The sequence below is a fragment of the Pseudorca crassidens genome, chromosome 8 (assembly GCF_039906515.1).
Source record: "Pseudorca crassidens isolate mPseCra1 chromosome 8, mPseCra1.hap1, whole genome shotgun sequence".
Taxonomy (NCBI): Eukaryota; Metazoa; Chordata; class Mammalia; order Artiodactyla; family Delphinidae; genus Pseudorca; species Pseudorca crassidens.
In genome coordinates, this window is record NC_090303.1 from 60,930,110 (window position 1) to 60,942,162 (window position 12,053).

Below are 12,053 nucleotides of genomic sequence, written 5' to 3' on the forward strand. Positions count from 1 at the left end.
GGTAAGAAGTGGCAGTTGGGTGAAAAGGTGTGCAAAGAGTGAGGAGGCCCCAACAGGGGAGCACCCTCCACGCCAGTCGCCCATAATGTCCACCAAACACAAATGCTTACTGTGAGCAAGTCGTTGTTGCTGTTGAGTTCAAGAGGCATTGGATTTCAGGTTGGAGTTGATGTGGTAAAAGATCTATGGGGTGAGGAAGCCAGGTGACCAGGAGACAGAGAGCCCCTTAGAAATGGGCACAAGTCTTTGGGAAAGGGAGCTGTGAACTTCCAGAGTGCATGGAACTGGAAGGTTCAAGGTCATTGGACCTGGATCCCCAAGGCAGGGTGTCTTCCCACTGACTTCCAAATCACCTCGTCCATTCAGGGAACCTTGAATCTTCTGCTCTCGATGCAGAAACAAAGTCCTTGTTCACAAAGCGCTGGGAGTGGGGAAAACCTCCCTCGTCAGGAGCTTTTGGGTGGTACACCCGCAGATGTGGGCTGACTGGCCTAGTGGGTAACAGGGGACGAGTGTGCCGGCGGCCTTGAGCTGAGGAAGGGTGAAGGAGGTCGGGGCAGTTCTGTGTCCTGGGCTGGGGGCATGGAGCCCTGGGCAGATGACAGTGGAGGTAGAATGGAACAGGAAGGCTGGCGCCACACAGCAGACAACCTGGTGGCTTGAGCTGGGCTTCTCTGGCAGGAGGGGGACAGCGCGTTTGTTCTGGCAAGGACCTGGGGCTGGTCCAGCTGGCTCTCTTGTGTGATAGCTGCTGCATCTGAGGCCTCCACTGGACCCTCGGGAAGAGAGCATCCACCAGGCGGTTCACTGACGTGCTGGACAGCGTCCGTCACTGCCGCCCACACCCTTGCGTTTCTCCCAATTCTACCCACTGAGCTAACTCAGAACTCCTTTCACTTTCAGGCGGCAAGACAGGGCAGGGCCCTGGCTCCCGAGCGCCTTCTCCCCGGCTTCCCACCAAAACTATCAGCGGCCCGTTCAACCCCCCTGCATCTCCCAGGCTAGGCGACGCCTCCGAGGCGCATGGCGTGGCCGGGACGGTCCTTCCTCGCCCCAGCATGCCCGCCCCACCTCCCCCGCCCTTACCCCCGGCCCTGCCCCCGCCCTTACCCCCGGCCCTGCCCCCGTCCTCCCCCGCCAAAGCCCCGCTGGTGTCCCCACCTGGCCCACCGACCAAGGGGAGCGCTCCGGTGCTCGCACCCCCTCCGCCCTGTGCACCGCCGCCTCCACCCCCGCCGCCCCCGCCCTTGGCTCCCAGTGACAAGGCGGTGAGGCCTCAGCTAGCCCGCTTGCACCTACCGCCCGTCCCGCCCCCGCTGCCTCTCCTCCCACCTTGCGGGTACCCTGGGCTCAGTGCGGACGCTGCCAGCCCTGCCCAAGATGTGCCGGAGCCTCCAGCCCCTCCGCTCCCGCCGCCCCCACCGCCCCCGCTCCCCACTTACGCCCCACGCACCCCCAGAGCCTCTCTGCCTGCGCCCCCTTTGCCAGGCGCTAACGACAGCGGTGAAGTCCCACCCCCACGGCCCCCCAAGTCCCCATGCTTCCAGGCCCAGCCCCCCGAGCCCAGCGCGCAGGCCTTGCCGGCGCCACCTGCCCTTCCGGGGTCTCAGACGTTCCCGCAGAAGAAGAGGCCCGGCCGAAGCCCCGGTAAGCACCCCTGTTCTTGTCCGCGGGGGCCGTACCACAGGATCATCTGGCTGTTGGGAGGTGCTAGGGACACAGCCAGAGGCCTGCTACTGTGGGCCCCTTGGGAGCACCTCGGGATGTCTTACTCTTGGGATTTTGTTTTAGAACACACCTGTTCAGTGCCCCTGTGGAGCACAATGAAAACGTGTTGTGTGGGACTTTATGCTGGAGGTATTCAGGTTAGAGACAAGAAACCAAGGGTGAGGGAGGTCGCAAGACTTGTTCGAGATCGTGCAGACAACACGCGGGGGCTTCTGGCCTTCATCACCTCGCCATTACTAGCTGTGTGACCCAGGGCAATCACTTAGCCTCTCTGTGCTTCCTTCTCACCTGTGAAATGGGGATAGCAATGGTTCCCCCTCATGCGGTTGTTGGAACAGTGAGATCCAGAGAAGGGTTATTTATTTTTACTATCACCATTCAGACTTCAAATCTACTCCCAGGGGTCGAGGTGTCTGTGGGTGCGGTTGTTTCCAGAACCCGCTCTCCTGTTTAATTTTTGCCTAAGTTATTATAGTCTGGCACCTGGCCAGAATCTTCGCTGGCCCTCAGCAGATTAGCTTAGCATTTTGCCATATTTTGGGCAGGTTCTCCAGCTGACTCAGGAAAACGGAGGGTCTGTGTTTTCAGCCAAACATTAAAAATAATCCCTTCACGTATTCAGCAGAGATCATTCTAGATTGAATATACAGGCCCTATGACTGTGATTTCCATGAAGTGATGAGGCTTCGATCACCTTTGGTGTCCTTCTAAATGGAAAGCACGCTACACATCCACACACACCCGTGTACACACACACACTCATAAACATATGCACACACTCATGAACACACACAGCCCAACACACATCCACAGTTATACATACACACACATACTCTGGTTTTTCAGAAAACCTTTTGATGCAGAAAGTTTCTTAAATGTATGCCCTTGAATTAAAAATAATACAAGCTCATTGTAGAGAAAATAGAAAAAAATTGAAATCACGCATAATAACATCACTCAGAAATAAAAACTGTCATATTTGGGTATGTTTCCTTTCTCTTTTTTCTGAATATATCTACATATTTACAGGGTTAATATTAATACTATTTTGTATATACTATTTTCTATTCTGTTTTTATTTAGTATTATATTAAAAGCAATTTTGAATACACAACTATATATAAAATAGATAATCAACAAGGATCTACTGTATAGCACAGGGAACTCTACTCAATATTCTGTAATAACCTATATGGGAAATCTGAAAAAGAAGGGATATATGTAAATGTATAACTGAATCACTGTGCTGTACACCTGAAACTAACACAACATTGTAAATCAACTATAATATAAAATAAAAATTAAATTAAAAAAAGCAATTTTGATATAATTAGATATTTGTCAAATTGTTAAATGTATCTATAAGCATATTAATATGATCATTGATATATGCCATATTTCCAGCATTAGATATTTAAGTTGATTCCATTTTTTGTTATTATGAATAATATTGCAGGAAATACATTTATAGCAATTGTAGTCTACATTTTGGATTTTTTTTTTTAAAGACAGGTTCCTGCAAGGGAATTCCTGATACAAAAAGCAAGAATATTTTTAAGGCTTTTGGTCACAAGAGATAAGGTTTTAATCATTCTCTTTTCAGCTGACTAATCACCATAAGGTCCAGCATTAGTACTCATGAGCCCCTTCTGACGCTTGTGATTCTTAAATGTTCAAGATGTGGTGAAAATAACCAATGCTTTAGATTCAGAGAGATCTGAATTCAAATCCTGCCTTCCCACCCACTCCTGTGTAACCTTAGGCCAGTCTTTTTTAATGCCCTTAAACCTTGCTTTTTTCTAATTTGACAAATGGAAATAATAACAATAAAACACCTTTCACATAGGACTGTTATGAATACTAAGTGAGGAAGTGTGCCTGAAGTGCTTTGCAAGGAGCCGGGGCTCAGCAGCGTGATTTCCTTTCCTTCCCTCTAACCAAGTGCAGGGGCAGCTTTTCACCCAGAAGAGGGGTCAGCAGCCCCTTAGCCTCTTTAGTCTGCTTGTGGGAGCAAGTAAATCCTAGTGGATTCTGGTACAGAGGAAGGGAAGACCAGCAAGGGAAAGGAAGGGGACTGGGAAAGGAGAAAGGCAGAGAGTGGAGCTGAGAGGGGAGGTGCTCTGATGGCCTTTGGGGAGGAGAGCAGCTGCGGCGGCCGGGTGCCTTTGCAGGCTCCAGAGCTGCACAGCCGAGGCCAGGAGTGGATGCTCGTCTGGCCCCTTTCACTGCGTCTTTGGATGTGAAACTTGGTTTTCCGTGAACAACATGAGGGTAATTTCTGCTTCAGGCCAACTGCAAGGAAGAGTAAGAGGTTGCAATTGTGAACATCTTGGCACAGATGATAAAGGAGCCGTTGTCATCACTTCGAGAGCGAAGTGAAGAGTCAAGGACCTGGGTTGATGTGCCAAGGCAGCGGGTTATTAATTGCCAAGTGGGTCATACAAAAAAGTCTTGGCAAAGGAGAGTGAGCCTCCCACGGAGGTCATCAGGGAAGAATTGATGAAGTAGATGAGATCTGAGTTGGGCCCTGGTGGTCAGGTAGGGTTTAGATTGACTGGAAGGAGAAACGAGGGTCTGCAGTGCAGGGGAACAGCGTGAGCGGACCCAGGGGCAGGAGCAAGCCCCCCACAGCTTGTTCATCTAGCCCCGCTCTGAGTCTCACCTGCACACAGTCCTTCCCTTGCATAGGACTCTGCAGTGGGTCCACTTCTTTGGGCTGTACCATCTGATGATGAGGGTTGATATTATCACAGCAGCTAATATTTATTGAATGCTTACTACATGCCACTTGAATTTTTTTCTTTTTTTATTGGAGTATAGTTGCTTTATAATAATGTGTTAGTTTATACTGTACAGTAAAGTGAATCAGCTATACGTGTACATATATCCCCTCTTTTTTGGATTTCCTTCCCATTTAGTTCACCACAGAGCATCTAGTAGAGTTCCCTGTGCTATACAGTAGGTTCTCGTTAGTTACCTATTTTTACATGCGACTTGAATTAAATCAACTCGCTTAACCCTCTCAGCAAACCCAGGAGGTATGTATATTATTATTCCCATTTTATAGATGAGGAAACTGAGGCACAAAGAGGTTGTGTTATTATCCCAGCAGGAGAACTGGGGTTCAGTCCCAAGCAACTTGCCTCCAGAGGCTGCCTTTTTATCACCGTATCATATTATATCCAAAGATCTCAATACCTCACCTCTCACAGAAGGTTATAGCATCCACCATGCCCTATCTGAAGGCCTGTATCTGAATACACTGTCCTCTTCTCTGTCAGCGACCAGTGGGGGAAAGCTGAACCCGCCCCCAGCACCCCCCGCCAGGTCACCCACCACGGAGCTTTCAAGCAGGAGCCAGCAGGCCCCAGCCTGGACCCTGACCCAGCAGCCTGGAGGTCAGCTGCGGAACGGAAGCCTGCACATCATTGGTGAGCAGGGCTGTGAGTGAGGAAATGGTTTCCCCTGGCTCAGGGATGGGGGGGCGGTCTCCCAGCCCACAGTGCCGTCATTTCAGGGTGCGTGCTTCACAAGAACAGGGGGCTCACTCTAGCACAGAACAACCTACAGGTTGTGTTAAATAAGGTTTCTCTTGCGGCTTTCTGGGAGGTTCCAGAAACCACTCTCCAACCTTCTTGAGATGGGAAAGTCATCTGGGGTCAGGTGTGACCAAAAGTCTTTGGATCCCTTTGTGGGCTGAACTACCGTCACACACAAAGCCTAGATCACAAAGCAGGGACTCAACTCATGAAAGGGCCACAAGACCCCTCTCCTCTTGCCATCAGGAGCTCAGGGCAGAACCCATTTGCTTTAGGATGCCCAGGTCCCCAAATGCACACAGGCTGTGCTCCTTCCCACCAGCCAGGCTGAGGACTCCCGTTCTGTCCACCTCTCCCCGCCAGAGTCCTCCCCAGGGACACAAGAGGGGCTTCAGGCCACAGGGACTTTGCTGGTCCCTTGTTGCTGCCAGTTTCCCCACCTCTGACTCTGGACCCTGGATAGGCCTGTGGCACTTCTGCTCCCTTTAGAAGCTTCCTTAAGATGCTGGTTGAAGTAAGTTGAGGTGGATGATGGGGAGAGTCTATGATTTCACTTTTCCTGATTCCCTCTTGCCCCAGCTAAATAGTAAAAATTAAGAGGTGAATGGATGTCTTAGGGGGGAATAGCTCTGCCATTAAAATCTTGCACTGGGCAGGCAAACCTGTATGCTCCTGGCAATGACCAAAACTTGGGTCCTCACAGTAACCAGAATAATTTTGGCATTTCCGTGTGTGCAGATGACTTTGAGTCTAAATTCACGTTCCATTCTATGGAAGATTTTCCTCCTCCGGATGAGTATAAACCATGCCAGAAGATTTACCCCAGCAAGATCCCCAGAAGTAAGTACCACCTTGATAAGACTCCTGGTTTTCCCTGACCCTCCAGAATTAGGTGCTTGGGTGCACTGACTGGCCACAGGCTGTGTAAAGTGTGACATCAGGATCTCACTGTCCTATTGCAGGGATGCGGCGATGTTCATACTTCTGGAAGTTTCAGAACATTTATTTGCCCTAATCTCCAAGGGTTCATGTAGAGGTTTTTTACAGAACACCAAGTTTAGTTATGTGGCATCGGATTTGGTTGCCTAAATTTACCACTGGTCCCTCCCCTCCCTGGGGCTTTTGACTGGGGAGCTAAACGCCCCAAGACAACAGCAAAATGGGATTCAGGAGCTTCGCATTAATAGTTGGGGAAGAACCCCAAAACCCCCAATTCAAAACTCTGGCAGACTCTGAAATAGAGAATGCCTTAGGTCAGTGGTTCCTACCTTGGTAATGCATTAGAATGACCTAGACAGCTTTTAAAAATCTGAAGGCCAGGCTGCGCCTAGCGCAGGTAAGTCAGAATATCCAGGGTAGGACACAGATGTCAGTATTTTTGAAAATTGCCACGTGATTCCAATGTCCATCTAAGACTGAAAACCTCAGTCCAGTGAGAGCCTTCCTCCTCCCGATCTCATCGTGCGGCCAGGCCCCAAGAGAGGCCTTCACTTGGCTTACCTGCCCAGCCCTAAGAATCAAGGAAGGCTGGCCGGCCTGCCCTTCATGGCCCAACGGGCAGGGAGGCAGTACTTCAGGAGCACAGAAAGCAAAGAAGAGCACAGTAGTTGTTGACCACACAGTGATGCTGCCTGTTAACGTAATTCTTGTCTGCTGATTCAATCCAAGTGGGCAGGAGCTGGTAAGAGGGAGGCAGAGCCAGCAACCTGGGGTGAGGGTCCAATGTGTTTTCCACCCCACAACCCGAGTAAGGCCCTCAGCCCCAGACATCTGCAGACCAGCATGGAAAATCGTCAGTATCCAAGCTTAGCCCCAGACCGGGAACCTGGCTCTTTGACTGACTCCTTTCAAAGGGGCCTTGGTGAAGTCCCTTCCCCAGGGTTCAGCTTCCTGCAGGGCAGACCAAGGAGCACCAGCCTGCTCTCTGCTCAGGTGAGAGGTCCTCTCGGGATCAGCCTGGGCAGAACTTTCTCTGCGTGCCGGTGGATTGCACATTTAGAGAGAAGTGACTTGTATGTTTTTGTTTTGTTTTGTTTTGTTGCGGTACACGGGCCTCTCACCATTGTGGCCTCTCCCGTTGCGGAGCACAGGCTCTGGACGCGCAGGCTCAGCGGCCATGGCTCATGGGCCCAGCCTCTCCGCGGCATGTGGGATCTTCCCGGACCGGGGCACGAACCCGTGTCCCCTGCATCGGCAGGCGGACTCTCAGCCTCTGTGCCACCAGGGAAGCCCACTTGTATGTTTTTTAATAATATGTAAATACAGTTGACCCTTGAACAACGCAGGGCTTCATATGCATCGTTGGCCCTCCACATCCTTGGATGTGGAGGATTCCACCAACCACAGACTGTCGTACTGTAGTTTTACTACTGAAAAACATCCTCGTATAAGTGGACCCATGCAGTTCAAACCCATGTTGTTTCAGGGTCAACGGTACTCCTCTGAATTGAGAGAGAGAGAGGAAGAGAGAGGAGCGGGATAAAGATTGATGAAGGGAAATCACTCCACCTGGGGTTTAAATAGACCGTGGAGACGTGATGGTGGAGGACACGGGTGCTGGGTCAGGCTCCCATTCTTGCTCAGTTCGAGCTCAGCAGATGGGCGTGAACTGCCCACTGTATGCTTGGCACCATGCTGGCCCCAGAGACTACAAGGTGTAAGCAACAAGGTCCCTACCACCAAGCCGCCAGCGTGCACACTCCCGAGATAGAAGTGTGAGACATTAACTAGATCACAACGGAGTGTCTTAATCACTGATTGTTTAAAGTGCAGGGGGCACCACAGCGGGCATGAGGGTGGAGGTGGAGACGGGACTTGAAGGCGTAGAGAGAGGTCACATTTCCACTGGGTGGAAAGGCTGAGCATGGCACACCCCCAGGAGAGAGGCACGATAGCGTTTGGGCCGTTTAAGAATGACAGGAAAGTCCTACGTGGTGTGTGAGGGCACACGGTGCCTGGAGAGGACCGCACCGGCTGCCAGAGATGTTAGGCTTCGCGGGGCAGAGGGTCAATAAATAATACTTCTTTTCCCATCATATGAAATGTTCACAGGTCAGACGGATGAAGATCTTAGTGTTTTTATTGGCAGAGCTTAGGTCACAGCAAACTCTAATACTGGGGGAGGTTTGCTGACTCCCCCAGGCCAGGGGATTTACAGGTGAGGAGACTGAGGCTGGCCTCCCCCTGCAGCCCCAGAGCAGCCTCACAGAGCTTTCCACATGGCCAGGAGGGCAGGACGGAATAATCCTTAATACACAGCAGCCAGATTTCAAAGAGGGAACCTAGAAGGGGCCAGGCTGCACATGGCTAGTTCCCTCTGTTCAACTCACCAGAAAAAGAGGGCAGAGAGAGCCTAGGCGTGTTACCTACCCTACAGGAGGTGCCCACACATGAAGAGGACAAGGAGATATGTTCCCTCCTAATGTGAAGGATGTTTTATCCCTTCTAAGGGATATAAGCAGAACCTATAAGCAGAGCTGTCAGTGAAATACTAACCACCGCCAATACAGTAAGTGCTCCTGTCGTAGACCTGCTCAGATGTGCCTGGCATGGTTCTAGGTGCTTTGCAGACCTTATCATAAGTCCTTAATGTAGAAAGTTTTCACGTAGGGGAAAGGAGGTCCATACAGGCCAAGTGACTTGCCTAAGGCCTCACAGCAAGTTAGAGGCAGAGCCAGGAATTTCAGACCCAGGGGTGTCTGAGCCATGCAGCCATGGTGAACTCTGAGAAGGGATGTGGTTAGGTCTAGGTTGAGTCTGATAACTGGTGGTTTGATCAGAGGAGGTAGAGACCAAGGTCAGGAAACCTGTGGCTTTGAGAAGGGTCCATGCGAGGGAGGATGGATGGGGGTGAGGGTTGCCAGGGCTTGGGGATGCAGGCCATGAGAGGAGCAAGAGAAGTAGAAGAGGAGCTGAGGGCCTCTGAGTACCAACCTGGGCCTGGATGGACGGTGCGGCACCAAGAAGAAGGAGCTGGAGAGGCGCAGGTTTCAGGAGGAGACGAAGTGATGGATCAGGGCGAGTGGAGGTGCCTGGAGGGCTGCAAGGGGGAGATGACCTGGGGCAGGTGGAACAGGGAGTACACAGGTCTGAGGCTGAGGGGTAAGGTCAGGAATGGGAACTAGCTCTGCGGGTCATCAGTTTGGAGCCTTACCCTAAACCAGGGCTCAGCAAACATTTTCTTTAAAGGGCCAGAGAGGACATGCTGAGGTTCTGCCTGCCATCTGGCCTCTGTCACAACTACTCAGCTCTGCTGTTTTGACATGAGAACAGCCACAGACAACACGTAAAGAAATGGGCATGGCTGTCTTCCAGTAAAACTTTATCTGTGAAAGCAGTTGCTGGCTGAATTTGGTCTGCTGGCTGTATTTTGCTGATCTCTGCCCTCAACCACTTCAGAAAAACAGAGTCTTAAAAATCTCTTTGTTATACAGCCTTTCTCAGTAATGTGCTGTGGAGTCCTTCAATCTTCAGACTCAGTAAAATCGAACTTACCTGCATTTGGAGCCCGTGGTGCCTAGCCTCATCTCTGAGAACAGAAGAAAAGCTTCACCCCATACAGCTCACCAGGAGGGCAGAGGCGGCAGTCTGTGCTGTGTTCCTCTGCTTTCAGAGAAATGTTCAAATCAGTGCCCACACCAAAATAAATAATCTCCTGAGGATCAAGAAGGAGCAGTTAAAAAATAAAAACGCAACGTACTAATGAATTGACATCCTACAGACCAGAAAGGGCATTTGCCATTTCAAAAAGAAGATATAGCTTTAGACTGATGTGGCATTGGTGGACATAACATACTTCAGTAGCCTCCTGGCACAGTTAAATGAGCATGTTCCTGCCGTTCCTGCGAGCCGTGGGGGAGACGCTTGTTAATTATGTGGGTGTAGGTCATGCCTATCTGATGACATTTCTTCTCACAGTTTTTCTCTTGCATTCTGCCATTGACCTGTAACCCAAGGTTAGAGTTCTTCATGGTGTGGGAGACTGCGTTGGTTCCGTCAGATGAGGGTGTCCCTGTGCTCTTTTGTAGCAGTTCTGGAGCTCTGTCTCCGCCCGCTTGCCTGCTTTCTCTCTGTCCTTCCGAGACACACACACACGCGCGCGCGCACACACACACACACACACACATACACACACGGCACACACATACCCTAAGGCTTAGCTCTTCCGGCGCCATCCTCCCTGTCTCCACTCTGCAAGTATGAGCCATGCTCTTTCTTTGGTAGATGATTTTGTCCAATTTTTAAGTGTTTTTAAAAGGCACGGGTTCCTCAATAAGTTAAACAGAATTACCGTATGACCTAGCAATTCCACTCCTGGGTGTATACCCCAAAGAATTGAAAACAGGTGTTCAAACAAGAGTTCATAGACAAATATTCACAGCAGCACTATTCACAGTAGCCAAAAGGTGACAACCCAAATGCCCATCAACTAGTAAATGGATAAACAAAATGTGGTGTAGTCATGCAATGGAATATTATTGGACAGTAAGAAAGAATGAAGCAGTGGTATGTGCTACAACATGGATGAACCTTGGAAACATTATGCTAAACGAAAGAAGCCAGACATAAAGCCCACATAAGATTCCATTGATATGAAATATCTAAAATAGGCAAATTCAAAGACACAGAAAGTGAATTTAGCAGTTGCCAAGGGCAGGGGAGTATGGAGAATGGGGAGTGACTGCTAATGAGTCCTCTTGGGCTGATGAAAATGTTCTGCAACTAGATAGTGGTGATGGTTACACAACAACGGGAATGTACGAAGTGTCATTAATGGTAAATTGTATATTATATGTACTTTACCACAATGAAAAGAAAGTGAAAAAACCCTATCACTAAGAATCTTTGGGAAACATGCGTAGCTCACAAATATTCATTAACACAATGATGGTAGAAAGAGTGAAGTCATCCTCATATGGACAGATATTTATTGAGGCCCTCAGCTCTGGAGAGATTTAGACAAATGATCCCCCTGACTTACCCGTGAGAGATTCACACACTGGTGAAGGAAGGGAGGAGAGAAAGACACCCGAACATAACATTTCAGTCTGGTGTTCCCAGCAAAACCATCCTCATCACGATCAGTTCAGTGGGAAAGTGGGTGATTAAAAATTTGACCGTTTTCATCCCAACTCCTTTTTTCTTTACGTTTAATTGTGGTTAAAAAAGAACATAACATGGGGACTTCCCTGGTGGTACAGTGGTTAAGAATCTGCCTGCCAATGCAGGGGACACAGGTTTGAGCCCTGGTCCGGGAAGATCCCACATGCTGCAGAGCAACTAAGCCCGTGCGCCACAACTACTGAGCCTGGGCTCTAGAGCCCACGAGCCACAACTACTGAAGCCCCGTGCACCCTAGGGCCTGCGAGCCACAACTACTGAGCCCATGTGCCACAACTATTGAAGCCCGTGCGCCTAGAGCCGGTGCTCTGCAACAAGAGAAGCCACTGCAATGAGAAGCCCGCGCACCGCAGTGAAGAATAGCTCCCACTCACCACAACTAGAGAAAACCCGCACGCAGCAACAAAGACCCAATGCAGCCAAAAAATATATATATATTATATATATATATATACACACAAATAACATGAAACTGACCATCCTAACCATTTTTATGTGTACAGTTCAGTAGTGTGAAATGCATTTACATTGTTGTGCAACCAATTTCCAGAACTCTTTTCATCTCACAAAATTGAAACTCTGTACCCATTAAACAACTCCCCATTCTCCCCTCCCCCAACCCCCTGGTAACCACTGTTCTAGTTTCTAGCTCTGTGGCTCTATGAG

General features: G+C 49.8%; 1 protein-coding gene across 4 annotated transcripts in view; it reads left to right on the top strand.

The window, feature by feature from the left end:
* The window catches only part of WIPF3 (WAS/WASL interacting protein family member 3), a 90,633-nt gene that overhangs the window by 64,542 nt on the left and 14,038 nt on the right, over window positions 1–12,053 (top strand). For all 4 annotated transcript variants that reach the window (XM_067746616.1, XM_067746619.1, XM_067746618.1 and 1 more), the window contains exons 5-7: window positions 904–1,647; window positions 5,010–5,159; window positions 6,006–6,107. In XM_067746616.1, the coding sequence (XP_067602717.1) occupies window positions 904–1,647; window positions 5,010–5,159; window positions 6,006–6,107 (996 nt within the window). The remainder of the gene's footprint in view (window positions 1–903; window positions 1,648–5,009; window positions 5,160–6,005; window positions 6,108–12,053) is intronic.